Raw genomic sequence first — 23,808 nt, forward strand, 5'->3', positions numbered from 1 at the left:
ACCCGTGAAAGGGTGTTCTGGGAAACAACCAGAGCGGGCTTGTCCCTCCTCTGTTCCTCCCTCTTCGCAGCCCAGCGTACAGTGTACAAGAGTGGGTGCCGTGCACACACACGCAGAAAGGCGCTCCTCAGAGCCTACCACCTCTGCAAATACCCTACGGGATTTGCCCCATGTCACTCTCCCCAGGCCATTTCTCACCGAGCTCTTGTCTGTTTTGACCTACAATTACCCCATGTGACAGCAATATGCAGCAGGGATCAGGAAAGTAGCTTCCAGGAAACTTAGGTTAAGGAAGCACAAAAAAAAGAGGGCCAAATTATAAGTTATACCTAGTATGTTTCACTTGGTTCTATTGCATGCTTGCTATTCATAATCCAAACATGGGTGGCAGCCACCGAGTGCTATGATTGTTATGAAGTGTGTGGAGGTGACTAATATCCGCTACGCTTTTTTTTTTTTTTTAATTAAATGCTGCTTGAACTGTGATTTTTTCATTTCACTCGCCCATTGATCCTAGAAGGTGGGTGCTGTCTCCATTTTTCAAATGGAGAAACTGAAGCACCAAGGGCTGAATTTCCTGCTTGCCTGTGAGCCACGAAGCCAGGATTCTGATGCAGGTTGGATGGCTGCAGTGTTCTAGTGAGCGCCCAAAGACTCCAATAAATGGAGAACGTTCAGGATCCAGGGCTGTTTCAAAACAGAACTGCTGGGGTACATGCGGAATGAAAGCTGTGCTCCTCAATATTTTCAAATGTTCTATGCTATCTCTGGCACTTTAAATAGAATGATCCTTGGGGCCAGAGAAATGGTTCAGCTGTTATGAGGATGGACCAGGTAACTCATAACTGCCTTTAACCCCAGCTCTGAGGGGTCTGATACCCTCTTCTAATATCCAAGGGTACCTGCTTTCATGGGCACATACCTACACACACACACACACACAGAGAGAGAGAGAGAGAGAGAGAGAGATAGTTAAAAAGTTTTGTTTGTTTAATTAAGAGTGACTCCCTATATCCTCCTTGAACCACCAGCAGACCCACTCAAAATCCAATTTAGACATTCTCAACTCACAGCCTGGTTTCCCTTTAAGAAAAAGAAAGCCTTGGTCCTTCCCAACCCTAAAGGGGTGAGGGTAGATCCTGTCTGCTCAGGGTCAAATGCAGGGGCCTTTGGTTGGGTGACTGGGTAGATGGCCGTATATGACCAACCTCCCTGAGCCTCATTCCTCTCGTCTGGGAAGTGAAGAATGACGACAACAAAGTCATAAACATTTCTTCAAGCATTTCGGCAGAGCCTAGCAGTGTGGTTATTAAACAGCTGGAAGCTCAGGACAGAAGCGGTCCCTAAGGAATGGTGTGCATGCTCCTTCCTGTTCTCACTTGAAACTTTAACGGCAGGCCTCCTAAAATGGGGTTTTGATCATATCTAGCTCCGCAAAGGTGTGCTGAGGGATGCAGCTCAGCCATTGGTGGGTCCCAAGGTGGGGGTAACAGTGCAGTCTTCTCTTGTCATAGAGCCTCATCCATGCAAGTGTCTACCTGCAGAGACAGTGCCTCAAGATCTCTGGGAAACGACTCAACAGAACTGGGGGTGTCCGGGGCAGCTGCTAGAAACAGGGAGAAAGGCCACACTGAACGCATATTAACAAGGGGGTTAGAATTCAGATTCTCAGGTGCCTCGCTGCCCCAGAGCAGGAGTGCAGTCATCGGGGATCTGTTCTCATCCTGTGTTCTTACTTTTCATTTCCATGACAATAAGTTAAAAGCCAGGTAGCACAGCCGTTGTGGGTTTCTTTGTAGTAAACTGAAAATAGCATGAAGTAGGAGAGAAGACAGAGAGAAAGAGAGAGAGGCAGACAGAGAGAGACACAGAGACAGATAGACAAACTAGATAGAAGTTCTTCTGTCTACAGGCGAAGGCCCAGGTAACCCTCTGTGGGGGCAGGCTGGTGCCCTGTCTACTCGTCTCTCCATCATGAGCACCATGACTTTCCAAAGTACCTGGCAGAAGAAATTCTCCTCCATGACCTCACAGCCCCTGCCTTTTACCTGTGCCCATGGCCTTGTCCTTCAAGTCCCAGCAATGCACCAAGTGGCAGAGGTCAGCTATGGTAAGTCCTCCTCCTTCCTATATTTATAAAGTTGGAGGAACCCAGCAATGTGGGCAAGAGAGGGGAGGTGGCCTCTGTTTTACGGGATTGGATGGACAAACATTTCCATAGAGTCCATTCTGTGCACTGTGGGTAGACTGAAGGAAAGCCCAGGGTAGCAGGAGACATATAGAGGGGCCTTAGAGGTTGTGCCCATCTGGATGCTGAGGACACAAATGTGGAAGAAAACCCAGTTTCATGCTTGGCATTGGCTGCCATCCTAAGAACATGTTCGTGTGAAATCAAAAATACTTGGACCAAATACCTCTCCTAGAAAACACCTTCATGATGCAGCTAGCCAGGATCAAACGAAGGCCAACAGGCCTCCAGACCAACAGGCCCCCTGCTCCTGAAAAGCCACTGCTCCATGTGGCTCTCCTGCTCCTCAGTGGGGAAGGGTCCCAGTGCCAGGAGATGACCGATGGCCTTGTGTGTACTGGGTGTGTTAGCTAGCTGGTTGAGGATGAGCTAGAGCACGCAGTGGGGTTCTCCTAACACTTGTCTCCACCTTTCTCCCTACATCCCCCCCAGCAGCCCTCCAACCCTTCTCAAGCTCAGGGTGTTCTTCCTGCTATCTGTCACCTGCCCCCATCACATCCTTCTTCAACTGTACTGTGCCTGGTGGCCTGTACTTCTCTTTGCCTACAGACTTCCAGCTGCCCACCCTGAGACCTATCTGTTCAGGTCACAGTTAGAAATGATCATCAGTCTTCAAGTTAAACCCAGACAGGGTGTGTGTTTTGTTGGGTCTGTGGAGTGTTTCAAGAGTTGGCCATTTTTCTTATGAAATGTAGATTTAAAGCCTTTCTTGAAAGGTAAGATGTAATACAAAGAGTCTGCCCCCCCCCCCTAAGCTCAGACTGGATGGCTTCCTAAAACACTGCCCCAGCAGGCCCTGTGACTGTGAGTGAGTCCTTGAGTAAGGCCCTATGGGAGATCAGAGGGGGCTTGAGGATCAGTAAAGCAGCCTGGTCACCCAACAGTTTCCAGTCTCAGATTGCTTCCTGAGGCTGAAGAGGACGCACTGCTTTACTGTTGCTGTCTTGTAAGTCTGCCTACCCTAGGTTGAGGCATTGTTAAGTTTCCCTGGCTCCTGGGACAGAGCTAATTCCTGTCCCACGGAACCCCTAGGCCAGTTCCAGGATGCCGTAGGCCATGAGGTAGACGTTCTGGAGCTGCTGTACCTGGGAAGGGCAGCTAGTTTGTTCTTGGTGCTTCCCCAAGACAAGGATACCCCTCTGGATCACATTGAACCACACCTGACAGCCAGAGTCATCCACCTCTGGACCACCAGGCTGAAGAGAGCCAGGATGGATGTGTTCCTCCCCAGGTGAGTGGTTACATCTTCCTTACAGGGGTTACTATGATAGCCAGTGTGGCTTGCACTCAGAGCCACGGGGTCAGGCTCCAAGGCCCACCTTCCTACTGAGCTACCTTGTCAAATGAGCTTAAACCAAGAAGTCCCCTAGAGTTTGAGTCTCTTCTAAAATCACTGTAGAGTATATTATGGCACATACAGCGTTGAGTTAACTTCCTATGTCTTCCTAAGGTGAACTACTCAGCCTTTCACAAGGCTGACTCGGGTCCCTATCTGCTTGCTCCATAATGGCAAAACATGCCATTATGGGGTGAAGAAGTGCAAGGAAGAGGGCACCCTTGTGGGTACAGCTTTGGCTTGTGTCATTGCCCCTAAACCAAAGAGACAAGATGGCTTATGTAACTGAGAAAACTTACATGTAATTCTAGTCAGAAGCCAAATGAAGACACAAATTTCAAGCCAGGTGGTGGTGGTGCATGCCTTTTATCTCAGCACTTGGGAGGCAGAGGGAGGTGAATCTTTTTGCGTTCAAGACCAGCATGGTCTACGGAGTGAATTCCAGGATAGGCAAGGCTACACAGAGAAACCTTATCTTGAAAAAACAAAAACCAAACCAAACAGAAAAAGACACAACAATTCAAGATTTTTCCAGATAGTCAGGATGATGGCAAGTTCAAAGCCAGCCTGGGCTACAGAAGGATTCTGACTATGCTGAGCAACTTAATGAGACCCTATCTCTATTAGTGAATTCAAGACTTGAATTCTGTGTCTCTGTGTTGAAGATATGTTTGTTCTAAAGACAGTGCTAGATCTTGTTTTCCAAAGCAAAGATGCTAGCAAAATTTATTGTTTACAAAAGGGGTCTGCCTAGACTTTTTCAAATGGTGGGCTTGTCCGGCAATTTGAAGTCAGAGAAGGTTCAGCATAGCTTTGTGGATCAGTGTTGATGTCCAGGAGCTTATTTGCAGCTCCACCCACCTGTCCGATTGGGGCCTTGGCCACATTCCAAGCCCATGGCTCCCAGTAAATAAATCAAAGGCCTTGGCAGTGCTCCCTCAGGCAGTTAAAAATAAAGCCATACCCTAGAACAAAACATACAAGGAGGCAGGGCCCAGGTCTAAAACGAAGAGGCATAATGAAGAGCCAAAGGTGAACTCAAACCCAAGACAAAACCCATCTCTCAACACCAAATGCTCAGTCCCTAGCAAGGCCTCTGATCCAGTTACACACGGGTATAATTAGTGCAAGAGGGAAGAGAGCACTTGCAATTAGCCTGGAGAGCAAGCGCCGCCAGGTGAAGAATTTGCCGTTTCACATGAGTGGCTCATACAAAGAAGAATCCCAAGGAAATGCTCAGCTCTGCAGAGAGAGGAGAGCACCACACTGACGCCCATGCAAGCCCTCCGCAGGACCCTGAAAACACAGGACAGAGGGACACCTCAGCAATGACTCAAATGACCTTGTTCTGATAAATGGATTTATTCACCAGAAAAAAAAAAATCCGCCTCCCAAGTGCTTCTAATCCAAGGCCAATAGAAGTGTTTGTTTTTGTTTTTGTTTTAGAAAAATTAAACCATTTATTTCATAAACTTCACACACACACAAACACAGAAACATACACACACACACCAGACCAGACCAAAAAGCAAAGCCAACCAAACAAAAAGCCTAGTTGTAAACTCTTTAGGGCAGTGGCTCTCAACCTGCAGGTCACAACTGCTTTGAGGTCATATATCAGATATCCTGTATATCATGTATTTACATTACAATCCATAACAGTAGCAAAATTACAGTTAGCAAAGAAAATAATGTTATGGTTGGTGGGTCACCACAACACGAAAAGCTGTATTAAAGGATATCAGCATTAGGAAGGTTGAGAACCACTGCTGTAGAGACTAAATTGAAAAGTTGATGTTGCTTTAGGTTTGGATTCAGACATACCCCTTGGACCGTGGTAGACACAGCCAGGCTTTTGCCGCTCGTTTGTTTGCTTGTTTGTTTGCTTGTTTTTGGGGTCCTACTATGTAGCCCTGGCTGGCCTGGAACTTGCTATGTAGATCAGAGTGGCCTCACATTCACAGAAATCCACCTGCCTCTGCCTTCTCATGCCAGGATTAAAGGCAAGGGCACTGCATCCCATTGCACAGCCAGATTTCGAGTAAGAATTTACCTCTAGCTCCCTCAAATTGTTTATTCCCCACTGAGTGCGATGTGCTCTGTGGTCGTCACGTAGATTTCACTGAGGGAGAGCCCAAAGATCCTACACCCCATGGCTAGCAATTTTGAGGTGTTACGTGTCACTTGGCATGAGCCCAGTGGGAGTGCTGGTGCTGAACATCCCCAAGCGGTACTCCAAGATGAGCTTTATCATTTAGTCATAAAATTAAATGCATAAGGATCGTTAGCTTTCATTTAAAACAACACTTAACCTATTAAATGAACAAGAAAACCAAGACTGCGTGCTTAGGCCATGTATATCCATAATCATCCAATCATATCCATACCTCACAGAGAAGACTAATAGTATCAAATAATGCATTTAATGAATAGAGTGCTTGGTTCTAGGTCTAGAAAGGAGAAAACGGAGAACATTTACAATATTATATATGATATATCTTATCCTGCTTTGCATTGATTTGAAAAAGCAATGCCTGAAGCTAGTAAGCAATATGTTTAGGATATAGAGCAGCCCAGGAGAGCCGTGGCTACATAGTTTCCCTCTGTCTCTGTCTCTGTCTGTGTCTCTCTCACACACAAACACATACATAGAACCCATAGTTCTGGAAGACTGAGAGCGTGGCACCGCCATCTCCACACAGAAGATGGCATCTCTGTGGCAGCAGCAGTCACAAGGCAAGAAGGGATGTGAGAGAGATTCGGGGTCTGGCTTCCTCTTTTGCATAGAGACCCACTCTCATGGGAACCAACAGCAGAACTATGTTTATACCTCCCAAGGGCTGTTCTGAGTAGTCATTTAATATTAGGCCCAAATTCCTAAAGGCCCCAGAAACTCAATACCACTACTCTCACAGGCAAGCTTTCCAGAACTTTGGGGTCACACTAACGAAACAGAGTACACATTGCAAGTCTTTTTAGTATATTTACAAAATTTTGCAGTCATGAATACTAATCTTATTTTTTTTTTTTTTTTTTTTTGAGAGAGAGTTTCACATAGCCAAGGATGACCTTGAGCTTCTGATTCTTCCGTCTCTGGATCCTGAATGCTGGGCTCATAGGTGTGCATCAGGGCAGTTGGTTTAGACACTGCTGGGGAATCAAACTCAGGGCTTCATGCACCCTGGGCAAACACTCTATGAACTAACTGAGCTACAGTCCCATCACCAAATTCTAAAAGATGTTTATCACCTTAAAAAGAAAACCATATTCATTATTCATCACTACTCAGTGGTAGGCAACCACTATTTTATTCTATCACTGTGCTAGCCTTGGTATTGGGATTTTTCCACCTATCACAAAGTTTTAACATACCCCTTTTTAATGGCTGAATAATACTCTAGTGGATACACTATATTTTATTTGAACATTCCTTTTAAATATGCCTTTAATTGAAATGGAATGACATCACATTGCTCCTCCCTATGCCCTTCCCATGCTCCTCCTCAAATAGCTATTATTGTCACATACAGCAGTTATTAGCTGCTTGTAGTTCTTGTTTGTTTGTTTTGTTTTGTTTAAGACAGGGTTTCTCTGTGTAGCCCTGGTTGTCCTGGAACTCACTCTGTAGACTACGCTGGCCTCGAACTCACATTGATCCACCCACCTCTGCTGTGATTAAAGGAGGAGTGTGACCCGGTGAAAAATTTCCCCTTCCATGCTAATAGGTCCATTGCTATCATCATTGTTCTGCTCTTGTCTTCTAGAAGAGACTGTTTCATGTGATTTCTAAAAACCGTTGCCTAATTAAACTCTCAAAGATCTAGGCCTATTTCCCCCAGGAGTTTCATAGGCTTCACTCGTACTTTAGGTTTTGACCCACTGTGAATTAATTACCGTACCTTTGAGAAGCTGAGGGCCAGAGGACACCACTGCCCTTACCGTAAGAAATCTACACGTAACTCTTGGCTCCCACGGAACTACTAACAGCCTGCGCTTGACTGCTCTTATCCCAATAGCAAGTAGTTACACAATATTTCTTCGGTGTGTGACATGTATCATGTATGGTCAAAAATAAGTGAGGCCCACAGTGGACCATGTCACCACGGCATAGTGGGGGCCCTTCAGATGTTCAACAGAAGCAGCTGTAAAATGATCACACGGGTGTAATACACTGGGTTAAACTTACGCAGTTATGACTCCACACAGCATCTTTGTGTCTGCTCACATTCAGAAACTGCCACATGCAGTTTCTAAGTGCATGTCACACTTAACTTATTCTAACAGGTTTGTACATATCTTCTAGTAGTAAATGACAAATCAGACCATAAGTTTTATGTGTTCATGACATACCTTCCCCTACAGTGTTATTTTTCTAGGCTATGTGATGTTATCAAATTGTTACAAATTTTCCAAAAAGAAAAGAAAAATCTGTGTTAAGCAGACCCATGCAGGCGAAGCCCATGTTATTTGAGAGTCAGCTGCATTTGGTGTAATGGAGGCCAGGTCTTCACGTGTTTTGTACGTGAGTGGTCCAGTGTCCTGTAGCACTTGTTGAAAGGATCATTCTTTCCTCCGTTTTATTTTCTTACCGTCGTTGTCAAAATTAATTGCCAAATGTATGGGTTTGTTTCCTGTAGTAGTGTGTTGTTGTGAATCATAGAACACCAGTCAGTCTAGAAAATAGGAAGTGAGTCTAACTTTATTTTCTTCTTCCTAAGGAGTGTCTTACTCATTAATTTTAAGATCAGCTTACCATTTCTGTCCCAAACAAGCAGTTGGCGTTGGGCACAGGGATGTTCAGTGTGTTGGCCAGCCAGTGAGTGCTGTGAGCTTTGGATGCCTTCTGTTCACTTCACTGTTTCTCTTGACAATGTTTTGTGCTTCTTTCTAGGTATTCATGTCTCACGCTTTTTTACTTAATCTATTTCTAAGTAATTTGGCTCATTTTTGGTGAATTAGAAATGGAATTATTTTCTTAATTTCATTTTCACATTGATAATATTAGAAATGCCATTGATTTTCATATGATAGTGTACCTCAAATTAGCTCTAGTAAGTTATTTTTAGTGTTCTTCAGTATTTCCTACACATAAGACCAAATCATGTCATATAGTCACTTATTCCCTTTTTTTTTAAACTATATTTTATTTTACAACTTTTGTTTTGTCATGGTGCTTGGGATTTGACTCAGGGCCTTTTGCATGGTAGGGAAATGCTGTATTACTGAGCTTTTACTTCCTCTTGAATGTGGATGCTTTTGAGTTATCTGTCTTGTGACTTTCCTACCCTCGTGCACAAGGCCAACTAGATGTGGTGAAAGTGGATATCCTTGTCTTGTTCTTGACTCTAGATGGGAAATTTGAAGAAAATATGTGAGATCCGGAGGTTTTGGAAGCACTCTTAATCATCTTGAGTTACTTTATGTCCCAAATTGGCTGAGTATTTGATGCCTTTTGAGCTTTTTGTTTGGGCATTGTTTTTTTGGTGTTTTCAGTGGCAAGGTTTAAGCAAGCTAGGCTCTATCACTGAACATAGCCCCAAGTCCTGTTGATTTCTAATCATGAAAAGGTGGTAGATTTTGCCAAAAGCCTTTTCTGCATCTGTTGAGATAACCATGTGATCTTAATCCCTTCCTTTATTAACACATGTGCCAGCTTATTTTCATGTCGCAAACACATCTTGCATTCTTATAGTTTTGGTTGTGAACCTAGCCTTTAATGGCTGAGCCATCTCTCCAGCCTCACGTCTTGCATTCTTCTAATAAATCCTACTTGGTCATGGCAGGGTTTATATAATGCCAGATTCAGTTTGGACCTAACTCATTTTAAGTCAATCCCTACCACGTTGTTGAGAATTCATATGAAATATGGCTTCATTTTCTTGTAATACCCTTTCTGTAAGGGATAAGCAGCTTTCCTGGTTGTGGTTTACTTGAGTTACTTTCATTTCATTTCATTTCTTCTACTTCTGCTTTCATAACAGGAACATCACTGTGATCTTTTGAAATCAGACCTCACTTTTGTTGCATTTACTTTAGTAAGACATGATATGATTCAGTTTTATCACCCACCACCTCTTTGGTTTCAAACAGATTTTAACTTTCTTAATATTATTGAGAAACCACAGTCAAAACACAATGCTAAATACATAGGCTATGCTGAGCACTGTACTGTACACTACAAGAATTTTCATTGAGCATCCTGTTGGGAATTGTTCTAATGCATGCGCTCAAGATCTGGTTTCACCAATCCTTGTTTTGGAAACATGCCTAAAACATACCTGATTGGTTGATTAAACAGCCTATCCCTGGGCAGGGCAGAGTGGGATAGGTATGGCTAAATTCTTGGGCTTCAGGTTCAAGAGGATCACCGGAATTACAATTAAGGGAAACAGATGGATGGGAAGAGTGGAGGAAGGAGGATGCCACAATGGGTTAGTGTGGAGAGGAAAACCACGTGGGCCAAGAGGAAGGACTCCAATAATGGCATGAAAATGCCCAGATGAAGAATACAAGCAAGGCCCATGAGATTATGGATGAAAGGTAGACCAGATGAGGATGGTTAAGGCAGATGGTATTGGATGGGGCTGGGAGATGCATGGTGAGGTTATTTAGGCAGCGTAGGCAGGAATATCTGCCTGGCCCAAGGCAAATAAAGCAATTGTAAAACCTAACAGGTGTCTGTGTCTTATTATTTGTGATAGCGGGTTAAATAATACAGCCGTCATAATCTTAGGGCTAATAATAAACATTATATAGCCCAACACTCATTTTTTATTTATTACAACACATCCCTCATGTGCTTTTTTTCTCAAAGACAGTAAGGAAAGAGAGGTAAAGTCGCTTGGCAATGAGTCTGTAAAGTGAGAAGTTCCTGGTGAGACCTCTAGCTATGTCATAACCTTGTTCCACATCACTGGCAGGCATATGTCTTAGACTCCTGGGAAAGCTGCCGGTTAACCCCGGGCCACCCCTCCTCCTACTCTGACAGCACTGTTGGTTCCAGATTAACCCTTTATCTCAAAACTGTTTCATCAGTTTGTCCTCCTGCCTTTTCAGCTTTTCTCTGACCCACACCCCAGCTCAGTTTCCTTCCCTTTCCTCGCATAGTCACCAGGACTGGGCCTTTTTTGTTCTCCCTTTTCCCGTGCTCCTCTCCTCCCAAGTACTTCATCTCCACCCGCAACCCCTTCAGTTGCACTGCCAATTCTGCAACCCTTTCAGAAAAGGGAGAGTATAGTGACCCCTTTTGTTTTCCCATTTCAGCCATTTTTCAGTTCTCTGGCCCCTCCATTTCCATCTGCAATTTTTTTTTAACTGCTCAGCCAGTCTTTCAAACTTTAAAAACAGAATATATGAAAAAACAAACAAAATCCAGAAAATCTCCTCTGGGAGCATGGTGGGGGTGGGGAGGTGGGGGTATCCTAGTGGAAGCAGCTGCAATAAAATTCTTTGCTTTATCTTGAAAAAAAAATCCGTTCTTTTGTCCCCTGCTACTTACTGTACGGCATTTGAAATCAGATTTCCCATTTTTATACTTAACTTTCAAGCCCCATCTTGAGGTGCAACTTGTCTTTGTTACTTGGTGGGTTTTTCTTTCTTTCACTCTTTAACCCCCGCCCCCGTTTCACACCCTATTACTAGACAGGAGAGAAGGAAGGATAGAGAGAGAGAGCTCTGAATCTAATTACTTTCTTCTTGGTTTTTCCACAAGCAAGACTACTAACAAACTGCAACCAACCAACTTCCCCGACCGATCAACAACCATCCATGCCAACTACCAGGGCTCTAGCATTTATATACCCTCTGAAAAATTCCCAGAATTCCAAACATCACACACTTTCAGAAACTATCTGCAGCTGGCAAAATCATGCCTCTGTTAGAGCACGATGCACCCCACACCTGGGATTAAAACAAGAACACATTTTTACAATATTTCTGGGATTTTTTGTTTGGTTGGGATCCGCCAGCTTCTGCCTTCCAAGTACTGGAATCAAAGGCATGGGCCACCAAGGCCCCAGCATATTTCTGTGCTTTTAAAGAAACCAAATTTCCAGAATTCTCACTACAGAAGGCTTGTGTCTTCACTGGAAAGTGTAAAACGCTTTGTCCTGGGAAAATTTTGCTGTGCTGATTCTTTCTGTTTTCAATGGTTTACTGGGCAAACCAAGACCGAGTTCCTTCTCTGTTGCACATCAAAGGCACATATTGCAAACAGCAAACATGAAAATGTGTTACACAGTACAGAAAGCTATATAAGGTACTGTACAAGATACTATATATATATATATATATATATTTATTATTATTATTATTTTTGCATCTACTATGTGTGAGATTCTAACCAAATGTGAAGAGTAAAGTGCAAGTGAGCCTGGCTGGGCTCTGCATTCCCATAGTCCAGATTTGAACTGAGGTGCACCACATACTCATTGGGTCATCTTGAGCAGGTTTTTAAAACAGTTTATGCCTTAAATTTTCCATCTGCTGCATAAGGAGTAATAGCCATTATATGAAGATGAAATAATTTCTATGATGCTCTCATCATAGTGTCTAACACAGTGTCACCACTTACTAATTATTTTAATTTATATATTTTATTAAAATTCATAAAAATGACTTAAGGTAATTCTAGGTCATTTATGGTATCATAAAGAATATTAATAGGTTCTGAGTACCTTGAGTACAGCTATGGAAATCGGGCTTTAAGAACCAGGAGTCACAAAGGCTGGTGGTGGAGCTCAATTAAATGTTTTTTCCTAATATGTGGGAGGCTCCGGATCCTATCTCTAGTACTGAAAAGTTTAAGTTAGCCTGGGTATAACTCCATTTTGAAATAAAGAGCCATCTTTACTGGGAGCTGAATTCAGGTACCAGGAAATATCACAGAATGTACACTTGGCAGAAAACAAAGTTAACTCTACTAGCAACAGCTGCCAGGAAATATCACAGAATAAATACCTCATAGAAAATAGAGACAATCTCCCCGGCAATAATCAATGAGAATCGGTTGGGAATTGGCTCCCCAATGTTTCAGATATAGTTTAGAAGAATAGCAATTGTGATTATGTGCCTCAGAGGAAATCACCTCGCCCCTCTAACTTTTACGTGAAGGCATGAAACCCCCTGCTCACAGACTTTTCCTTTAAAAACCCTGCACACTCAGGGCTCGAAGTCCCACTTCTCTACTGCTGTGTCAGTGAGACTTGGGTCCTGAGTTCGATCGCTCTTGTAATAAAGCTCTCTTGCTATTGCATCGAGTCGTCTCCTGGTGGTCTCTGAGGGTCCCGTGATGCTGGCATTACAGTACCATTTTGAAGAAGTCAGAAAACAGCTGAATAGAACAGCAACAGCTGAGGAATGAACTGTTACTTAAAGGCAGTCAAGAGAAACAGGGCCATGACAAACGAGCAGCATAGACAAAGCTGGGAGTCAGGTTAGTCCCAGTGTTATGATTCAAGGGAAATGAAAAATACAGTGGGGTAGTGGCCCAGTGTACACTGGCCTCGTTATAGCCTTATACTACATGCAGTATGTAGGAGAATAGTATGAATTCTAAATAACTGATATCTGGCTTCTGTTTTGCAGGTTTAGGATTGAAAACCAGTTTGACTTAAAAAGCATTTTAAGATCATGGGGTATCACTGATCTTTTTGACCCACTCAAAGCTAACTTGAAAGGAATTTCAGGTAATGATTTTTCAATTCTTCCAATCTTTAAGAGGCATTATGTTTGGGACAGTTCTGTTATACTCTGATTAAGTGATCTTTATTGTTTCCATAGTTTTTGACAGTAAACACATAAAGTGGTTGGCTTTGTTAGAATGTGGTGCTTCTTGGTAAGTCAATTTTAGATTAAAACTGGTGGGCAGGGGGTGCTCCTTAGGGCATGGCTTTTGGAAACCACTTCACATTGGGGCAAGTGGCACAGGATGCAAAAGAATCCTCCCTCTTCCATGACCAGACTCTCATGAACACTGTAGGCAGCACCAGACCTTCATTATACCCTCTGCTATAGTGAGAATTTTGTAATTTTGGTTTCCTAAAAAAAAAATAAATAAAATAATAATAATAATAATAATAATAATAATAAAACACAGAAATGTTATGGGAATGTTTTCCTTTTAATCCCAGGTGTAGGAATATGGGACTGCTTCACAGCAGCTGATTATGACTTGACTCATGCCTTGGCAGGGGCATGGTTTTGCCAGCTGCAGATAGTTTCTGCAAGTGATGTTTGGAATTCTGGGGACTTTTCAGGGGTAATATAAATTATAAGAGTCCCAATATGTTGGTGGCAAGTTGGTGGTTGAATGCTGTTGGTTGAAGTTTGTCAAGCAGCTGTTCCAAAAAAAGATGAGAAGAAACTGGACATTCTGACTGTGGAGATCAAACCTGCCCCAAGGAACTTTGGTACCTTTAATCAACAAAGTAATCTCAAGAGAATGATGCCCCCTTTTCTCCACTACTCTTTTTTTCTCCCCTATCCAGTGTTAAGGGGTTGAAAGGGAAGAGCTAAAGGGGTGGAGAAGGGTGGAAGAGAGAAAGGAACCCATAAAGCAGCATATACCGGCTACACTCTGCTGTCAAACAAGCATCATCTACCCTTTTCCTTCCTAGTTGCCTTTAATTCCTCCTGGCTTTTGTAATGAACTAGGCACAAATCTTCCCTTCATCCATTCCTCAGATTTCCCATGCTTTCATGACCTTGCCCTAAGATGGTCTTCTTCCTAGCATCCACATTCGATTTCTTTTCCATAGTTGACATCAATACACATGCTACTGCCATGTTTGCCTGTGAACTGAGCTTCCATTGCACACCAAAAGCGAAAGAAATGCTAAGATCTACTTTGGGGATTTCTTGAAGGAACCACTGGCTCAGTTTCTGCCGGCTCAAAAGTCCCTGGATTGTTTCTACACTATAGATTATCTGTGAGGAAAGAACACTGCAGCAGACATTCTCACTGGTCTCTGCCTTTACTTGATGAACTTGAAAGTTACCATTTTAAGCATCAGACTACTGGAACATATTAATACTAAAATTTTGATCAGAATCTTCCTTCTTAATCACAGAAAATAAATGGGTGTTTATTCTTCAAGTCTTGGCTTGTGCTTTAGATGTGAGTGAACAGAACTGCCAGTTACCTATTAAATAAAGCATGGCAGGAAGTACCTAATCAGAGTACTAAAAACTTGCCATCTTTGGGCTGTGAGTTCATAAAGTACTTGCTGAGTATGCCCAAAGTCTAGGGTTTCATCTCCAGCACGCACGCACGTGTGCGCACACACCTCTACCACTTCTTATGGTCTAAATGTACTGAGATAAGTAACACAATAGTCAAAATTTCCAGTGTCCACAATGCTTGGTATACAATTAGATCCAAGACAATACTGCTGGCTTAGCTGGAAATCTAAACCAGAAACTCTCCTTATTTGACAGGTATGCTTTGACACTGCAGGAAATGAAAAATAGAACAGCAAATGTTCCAGAGGCAGGAAGGAACAAGGGACAGCTAAGTTATGCACATTCTACTTTCAATAATGGGCAATCATGTTGTCTTCTCAAGGCCTCAGAGTTCAGCTACAGTATCCTTGTGGCTAATGGAAATTCTATTATTCTTTCAGTCATCCAAATTAAAAATTTTAGGGTGTTGGATTCAGTACCCAGTTCTAGAAGGGGGGAAAGGGAGGAAAGCAGCTGAGGCTATTCTTGGCCCTCTCTTCCACGCTATTATACTGTTGCTCCTTCCCAAACCTTTTTGCCTCAGCATCTGAGAAAAACACTCAATTGTCAATCTTACGCCCTTAAACAGTAGTGGTCTTCACCCATATCAGTCCCAATATAAGCAAAAATATGGATGACCTACAATGAGAGCAGTCCACTGGTTTTGAGACAGAATCCCTCACTGGCATCAGAGACTGGTCAACAAGCTATAGAACTTCCCTGTCTTTCTCCCTTACTCCCCCAACCCATACAGTGCTCAAACATAAGCATGCACCATGTCCCTTGGCTCAAGGAATCAAACTTGGCTCCTTATGCTTACACAGTCAGAACCAATAGATCCACCTCCCCAGCCTGTCACCAAGTCTTCTGAGTACCATTTAGATGATACTCATCTAATACAACTTGTTTACTTACATTTGCTTAAACCAATATAATTATAGGCTCACAGATCTGGCTTACTTAATAATCCAGCATGTGCTAAATGTGGAGTTTGTATTCATGCTTCTACTGATGAGACCTAACAATATTCTCCCATTGTTTTGTTCCAATAATATAGAAGTCAACAAATGACCATCACCTGTTTTTATTAAATAAGCAGCTACTTACACTTTTTTTTTTTTTTTTAATCTAAGGCTGTTTTCTTGCTACAGTATTAAAGCTGAGTCATTGGGACAGACATCGTGGAATTGGTGATACTTAAAAATATTTTTATAAATACACCTTACCAACTAAGATAATTCTTTCCAATGCCCTTCTTTAAACATAACCCGACCGCTCATGTCAGTACTCAAAGTAGGCTCCTGCCTATTCGAGACAGAACCATTGAACAGTGTCAGCATTCCTGAAATGGGGAGCTAACACCCAACTCACCAATTATATGACACAATGTCTTGGTTTTAAAAATTTATTGTGTGTGCATGCTGGAGTAGGAGGAGCACATGAAGAGAGCACACATTGGAGGTCAAGACAACTCTGAAGTCAGTGTCTCCTTTCTCTTTTATGTGGGTTCCAGGGATTAAAAACTAAGGTCATCAGATTTGTGAGACAAGCAACTTTACCTGCTAAGCCATCTTACCAGCCCCCCAGCTGCAGACTTTTTACCAAGAAATGACCAATAACAGAGCCACCCTCTTTTCAATTAACAAAGGGTTACCAATCGTTGCACTATTGAGGAAGCCCAACAAAGCCTTTCCATTCAGTCCCAAAACCAGAATCACAATTTTCTTCCCCAGCTAAAAAACATTTCTGCTCCTTCTTGGCATCATTTAAGAAATCAATTATTTCAAAGCTCACCTGAGCTCAGATATAGCTCTCCCTACCCACTGACATTCTTATTCCTACAGACTACATTTTAGTAAATAGTTCTAGTCTCCCTCTCATTGAAGAGAACAGCGAGGCAGGCACTTGTTGTGGGTAATTTCCATCCTTATGAACCATCAGCAGACTGATACAAACTCACAACTCACAACCTCCAGTTCAGAGGGTATTCCTTGTGTATAAATTCAACACTGAAACTAGTCTTTGCTTTCAGGAGTGGGTACCCAGCTTCCAATTTCTGCCTAGTTCAAGAAGTTCAATCTGTTATGACTTAAATAAGCCAACTGTCTACAGCACATGAATTCACTGCACAGAAAGGAGTAAGGAGAGAACTATGTGAAGGATAGAAAAAGCAACCAACTACAGCTGGTTTCTGAACTATCTAAGAGTCTTCCTAACACTTTCTATATCCTGGGCTAGGTGCAATGATATATTACACACCCGCTTTTCATTTCATAGTGCTAAGTGAAAAAGATAAAAAAAAAAAATAACTAGCTCTTCCCAAAGGAAATCATCATTATCAGAAAGATGAAAGGAGGCAAGTCATGTCCAGTCCCTGTTCTGATGAGGAGCTGAGGTCCAAATGTTGACAATGATTTACAAATGTGTGACCAAGAATACACAAAAGAATGATGGCTTCTACCAACCAAGGGGGTAGAGATCAAGCTCTTGCCAAAAGACCTCATACTGCTACTTGTCCTTGTGGATGTATACACTGAGCATTTCTCTGACACATGTATGTACCAGGCATTATTCTGAAAGTTGGACAAGGCAGTAAAGTGAATATGCCATAATTTCTACTTGCTAGAGCTGAGTCTAAGGGGAAAAGGTAATCCGCAACAGGAGGTGCCAGGGAAAAATGGGCAGTATGCTGGGAAAAAAGTAGAACTCCACATATGCTGCACACCAACATGCGATATAGGCACAGATATGTTTATAGTTGGCTGTGATGTGCTTTCCAGAAAGTTCCATTAGTAAACTGGGATTAAAGGGAAGTAGGGTGGCTTCAAGGTTGAAAGCTATGTACTGCAGTCCTGCTGGAGTCACGTACAGCAAAGATTAGCAAATCAGCAGCTCCAAGAAAGTTTCCTACTCACAACATAAAATCCATTAACCTGTATCTCCCACATTTAACCAATTAAGGACCCTGCTGACAGAACAGCACTTATAAAGGATTCTGACAGCGAAGTTTGGAAAAACGGTTTTGTGGCAACAATTCAGAAAAGCAAAAGCCAGGAAAAGCCCTCAACTTTTCCTAGTAATTTCATTAGTGGCATAACATTTCAACAGCCACATAAAAAAGTGGACAAACTTCAGTCCAAATACAAAGTAAAAGAAGAACAACACGAGCTAGTCTACAGAAATGCCAACTCTTACCAAAGATAAAACTTCAGAGATGTGATGTTGGTGGCATAGTAATCTACAAGTAATCTCAGCCATGGTTATGCAACAATAGTTATTGGGCCATTGGGAGAACCTGGTGTGGTGCAGGGATACTTAAGCAACTCCCTTGCTTTTCAATGACACTGAAAGAGCTCAACCTAGTTCACTGAAGATGCATTTATATCAGTCAGTCCCACTTCTTGCAATGATCCAGACACAGGATTTGCTGCTGACAAAGGGTTTCAGAGTGAAGCTGCACTCATTTAATCATATGGAAACATTTAGACAGCTTAAAAATAACGAAGTCACAGACAGTAAAACCTCAACTGGCAAAGATGCTCTTTATAAATTTCTTTTTAGTTTTGACACTGTTTACTCAATGGGCTAACCATTAACAGAGAATCTTGTTTCTTTTCTCCAAGACAAGCAGAAAAAGAGTACTGTTAAACTAACGATTCTCCACTGGTACGAAATGAATGTCTATTGACTTCTTCCTTCCTGTGGTCTTGCCCATTCTCAACTGCCATCGAACACTTGCTCCTTACAGTGGGAATAACCATCCCCAGATATCCCATTGTCTCAATAACAATGATGATACAGAAGAATCTGTACCCTAGACTGGATTATAGCCTCACATGACCTTCAGGGGCCATCTCCTTTTGTGTGTATGACAGTCCAGTCTAGCAAACAAAGTTCCCTAAATACATCAGTGACTGCTAATACTCAGGTCACTGATAGTATGCTACAGCTAACTAGAGGACAGATTCCTGAATGGGAGAGTTGGGTAGAAATCGGTGTTGGGTCTGAAGCCCGGATACTCTCAGTTCTGATGGGGTGTGAGACCAGATGACTTAGCACTCCCTTTGAAACAGAAGGACTGAGCAGTTTCAAACCTCAGTTCTACATGCTTTCACATTTTATTGCAACACATGCCATTTCATCTGTGGAGAACTGCTCAATTATATAAATCTGTCATGCCTTCAAAGTTCTCATTCTTATTTGCTTAGCTTGTCTTTGATACAGTTAACAAACACTTCAGCTATAACCTCACATCTCTGTTGATCCCAGCCCTTGAGGTGAGCTAATTAGCCAACCAGCTTCTCAGACTATAGTCATAAAGCAGCAGGCACTTTGACCCTGGATTATCCTCATAATACAAACCATGACTTTTATCACCAATGTCTTCTTAAAAACTGCAGCCCAAAAAAAGTCAGGAAATGATCTCAAAATCTCACTGAAATTATTCCTAGGCTATACAATCTCTATAACACATACCCTTGGGAACCTAATGCCTTACCTAGGTTTTAGAAATATAGGCTAAAGATTTTAATATTACTATTTAAAATTAACATTATGAATTCAGTCTCCACTAATTTGGGGGAGGTCTTATTAAATTTAGTGAATAAAGCTTGAGAGTTGTAGAAAAATTAAACTTTACAATTTTCTGTACAACTACTCCCTGTATACTTGCAACACTGAATACTCAAGTTTTACTTGCTGTGTGCACAGAAAATGTAAATAAATCACATTCTTTGTCATTTTCAAATCAGGCCAAGATGGCTTTTATGTTTCTGAAGCAGCCCACAAGGCCAAAATGGAGCTCTCAGAGGACGGCATCAGAACATCTGCAGCCACAGGTATTTTCAGAGGTCCAAACACTCAATGGCATGGAGCAGCTCACCAACATCTCCCCTTGTTAATCTGACCAGTTGACTCTTCAGTTGTAAACCATAATACCACTTACGCCCAAGCCCAGGTGTCTGTTGTGTATCTTTTTAAAAACAAAATTTTTTGAAAACCAATGATACCAATTTTAACAAAGTATCACTGCCCCATCAACATGGAATAGAATCATACAGCATTCCACTTTCAAGAGGGAAGCTATTTTATGGATTATTTTTAAAAATGACACAGGAATGCTTAAGTAGTATCTTTCCTCTTTAATTTCCCCATTTGTGGGGCTGGAGAGATATAGCCCAGTGGTTAAGAACACCATCTGGTCTTCTTAAAGGACCTGAGTTCAATTCCCAGCACCCACATGGCAACTCACAGCTGTCTGTAACCTCAATTCAAAGGGATGACATTAATGCACATAAAATAAAATAAACTAATTTCCCCATTTGTAGTCTCATAATACTACAGAGTAATATGTCATTAAGATGCTTTGATTAAAGACAAATCAAGGTCTGAACCTATGAATCTACAACTGCATGATGCTTTTTTCAGTGCAATAGGAAATCTGAGATAGCCTGTTCTCTCCCACAGCTGTGCTGCTGCTGAGGAGGTCTCGGACTCCTGCTTTTAAAGCAGATCGGCCCTTCATCTTTCTTCTGAGAGAACATAGCACAGGTACTGACTTTCTAAAACGCTGGATTCAGACATTAATGTTTATCTCTCTAGCAATCTAAGTTTTTAATGTATCCAGTACAATCTCAAATAAGTATTTCTCCTAGCTCTTCCTTTGGCATTTCCCTAAAGCTGTCATCTGAGAAAGCGAAATTACTTCATAGTACAATCTTAACCCTTTTCCTTCATGCCTTTTACTTTTCCATTCTTGTTTATTTGTAGCTAATGCTGATTCTTTTTAGTTCAGTAGATTTCTGCTTCTAGAGAGACTTAAAGTTATGAAAACACGTAAACCAAAGCTTGCTTTTCTTGTTGCTGTCCTATTATTTTAGAAAAGATGGTTTCTTCAGGCCAAGATGTTATCACAGAAGTCACCCAGAGACTCTAGTATTTTAATGATGCAGATTTCTATGCCGTTTGCTGCCTTTCTCAAAAACCAAATACTTGTCCCAGAACTTTTCCACACTACTACAGAAGAGTCTATCTGTGCTAAGATGGTAGACACAGGTTAGCCTAGCTAGCACAATAGAAAGACACGCAGATGTCTCTACAACTCAGCAATATTCAAAATAGTCTTTGAATTATTTTCTTTCCTTAATCTCCCCCCACCCTCCAACAACTACTGCCTCAAATGCAAGAGATTCTCAGTAAAGAGTTGTTGGCAATTCTCAGTAGTGTTTAAAACAGTATGGAACAAGATTAATAAAAATCAAGCCAAGGTGGATCTACTTTAACTAAACATCAGGCATTACTTTTATTTGTGGAAAGAATATCGAAGTTAGAATGAAAATTAGCATAGCTTAACACAGATTGTTAAAAGGAAATACTGTCAACATCATTTTATCTGAGAATCATTTGTATACTGCCATAATGTGTGCTAGAAAGTAAAAGAACATTTCATGACAAAAGGATGCAGGTACTCATTCTCTTGAAAATAATCTACTTGGGGATTATTTGGGAAGAGTGTTCAAAACAGTGTCCACTTAGTATTTGACCATGATTACCCCAAGCCCACAGTGACTGTGACTAGACAAAAACAGCACTGATCACTCACAGCAGGCGTAGAGAGTATGTAAAACCCAACAACAATGAAAGACAAGTTTTAAACCCTCAAACCAAGAGAGAAAACTAACCCTGAACAGAAGGGCCATTGCCAAAAGCTCATATCCAATAAAGGGGACAGTTAGAATACAAATACCAGATTCTTACATTTCAACTGTATAAAAAAAAAACATGTAAAATTGTTGGACTAGAATGACACACACCATGATTTCAATGGTATAATTTTTAACTATTCTAGTATGAGAAAGAAAATAGAGGTCTCACCAAAAACTAGTTTTCCTAACTTAGCACAAGTCTTAGTCCCTGTGGCTTTTCATTTCTGCAAGGAGTTCACATTACCCAAGGCAAAGTGGCTACTTTCCTGATATTACTTTAGGGATTAGAAAAATTTCAGCTGGGGCTGGAAGACAGCTCAGTAGTTAAGAGCATTTGCTTCACTTGTAAAAAACCCAGGCTCAGTTTCCAACACCCACATGGAAAATCACAACAGTCTGTAACTCCAGTTCCAGGGGATCTGACACCCACCCGCTCTTCTCATTTGGCTTCCACAAGCATCAGGCATGCATGTGGTGCACTTACATACATGTAAGCAAAATACTTAAAAAATAACCTTAAAAAAAAAAAGCCTTCGCCTTCACTATTAAAAACTTAAAAAAGTCTTCCAATGACATAACCAATTACTGACTCAATCAACATATGGGACAAATAGGGGAATGTTAAGAAAAATTATGTAAAAACTCCAATATTAACATTTTGGAAAGTGCCCCTTGTCCAGTGTAGCATCATTCAACGATCTCAAAGACTTAAAAATACACATTCCCCAGGTATACCCTCCCTGGCCTTTGCTGACAAGGAGTCTGTAGAAACTTTTTTTTGAAAGGCAAAAACCTGAGGTGGGGTAGGATCTTAAGCTTTAGTTTTGATAGGCTGCAAACTTTTGGACTAAGTTTTAGGATTAAGATATAGAGTATTATGCCACAGTGATAAAGAACAGAGAAGGAGGGGGAGAGCGAAAGCTAGAGTGAGCACAGACACAGAAGAACCTGTTATTTTGCACTCACTTGAGGGTTCATTTTGGAAAGTGTAGTAAAGGCAGAAGATCTGCATTATTCCATGATGCCTATGACATGAGGACCCTTCCCAAGGACAGCCCTCAGATGCTTTGACTTAAATATAACTTCTATCTAAATGACTCCAGTGTTCCCTTTAATACTCATAATTCACAACCACAAAGTCAATCTGGATTTTGTACAGTTCCTGCTGAATTTAGCAGTGTAAATACAGGCAATTACTTTGATAATTCCATCTCTAAATTATATCTTCATTTACTTCCAGGAATCTAAGAGGTAAGAAATGTTTAATGAATTGTCATATGAAAATACCACAAGTCTAATTAAATGTTTCTTTTTCTTTACAGGGTTTGTCTTCAGCATTGGGAGAGTTTCAAATCCCCTTGACTAAAATAGCAGATCTCAAGAATGTTCTATGTATGCTTTCCTTCATAAATATTTACAATTTCTTTTAAGGGTGATTTCCAAATATTATTAATCTAAAAATAATTCAATTAAAAAAATAATTTTGGAAGTATTTTTCCCCCTCCATTATTCCAAATCTAAAAATTCTAACCTTTTCTACTGTTTTCTCCAAATTACTAAAAGGCACAGCAGTGATCTACAAATGTGTACATGAGTCAGGACACAGGATCACATCCTTAGTAAGGATGTACAACCCTGTGAGGATGGAGAATGATTAGTGCCAGATATCTTCATCCTGTGCAAATAAGGGGGAAAACATGAGTATAATCATCTTATGTCTGTTTCCTCTCTAGTCAGCTTCTAAACAACAGTCTAAGTGTGAGAATTTGCAGAACCGAGAGATCCTCTAAATCAAGTCATAAACTCATGTAAGCATAACATGGGATTAAATTACTACATATAAGACATTTCCAAATGTGATAAACCCTAAACCTACCACACCCTAACCTAATGGCCAGACTTGAATGTCATCCAAATCCTGTGAGAAAAATTGAAGGGTGCTAAGAAACCAATAATGCCAAGTCATCTACTTTGAAAATTGTTTTTAAAAAAGTATCCGTCTGTGTCAGTGTGCCACAGACATAGCTATTCCCATTATCCAGGTAAGAATGGAGTATATTGGCATGGCCAACAAAAACTAAGAACAAATAGTAAAAAAAAAAAAAAAAAAAAAAAAAAGACAATGCAGGCTATGTAACACATGATTACACTAGTTTAACAAATATTAAGTTGTGTATTTTTTAATGCTAAAAAGCAAGGCCTTTAAAATTCCATTGTCTTAGAATGTTTTTAAGTAGTTACTTTAAATGTGATTATTTCCTAAACCACACAAGAGTAAAATAGAGCATTTATTGATGGAA

The 23,808-nt window shown here is 41.3% G+C and overlaps 1 protein-coding gene across 1 annotated transcript in view; it reads left to right on the plus strand.

Moving 5' to 3' along the window:
- Positions 1-22,874, plus strand: part of Serpine3 (serpin family E member 3) — a 28,795-nt gene extending 5,921 nt beyond the window's left edge. The window contains exons 3-8 of the mRNA XM_055609792.1: positions 1,913-2,110; positions 3,281-3,479; positions 13,170-13,270; positions 19,556-19,642; positions 20,271-20,354; positions 22,831-22,874. Coding sequence (XP_055465767.1) covers positions 1,913-2,110; positions 3,281-3,479; positions 13,170-13,270; positions 19,556-19,642; positions 20,271-20,354; positions 22,831-22,874 — 713 coding nt within the window. The remainder of the gene's footprint in view (positions 1-1,912; positions 2,111-3,280; positions 3,480-13,169; positions 13,271-19,555; positions 19,643-20,270; positions 20,355-22,830) is intronic.
- The last annotated feature ends 934 nt before the right edge of the window (positions 22,875-23,808 follow it).

This window comes from Psammomys obesus, unplaced genomic scaffold (genome assembly GCF_907164565.1).
Source record: "Psammomys obesus unplaced genomic scaffold, mPsaObe1.curated_primary_1811, whole genome shotgun sequence".
In the NCBI taxonomy this organism is placed as follows: domain Eukaryota; kingdom Metazoa; phylum Chordata; class Mammalia; order Rodentia; family Muridae; genus Psammomys; species Psammomys obesus.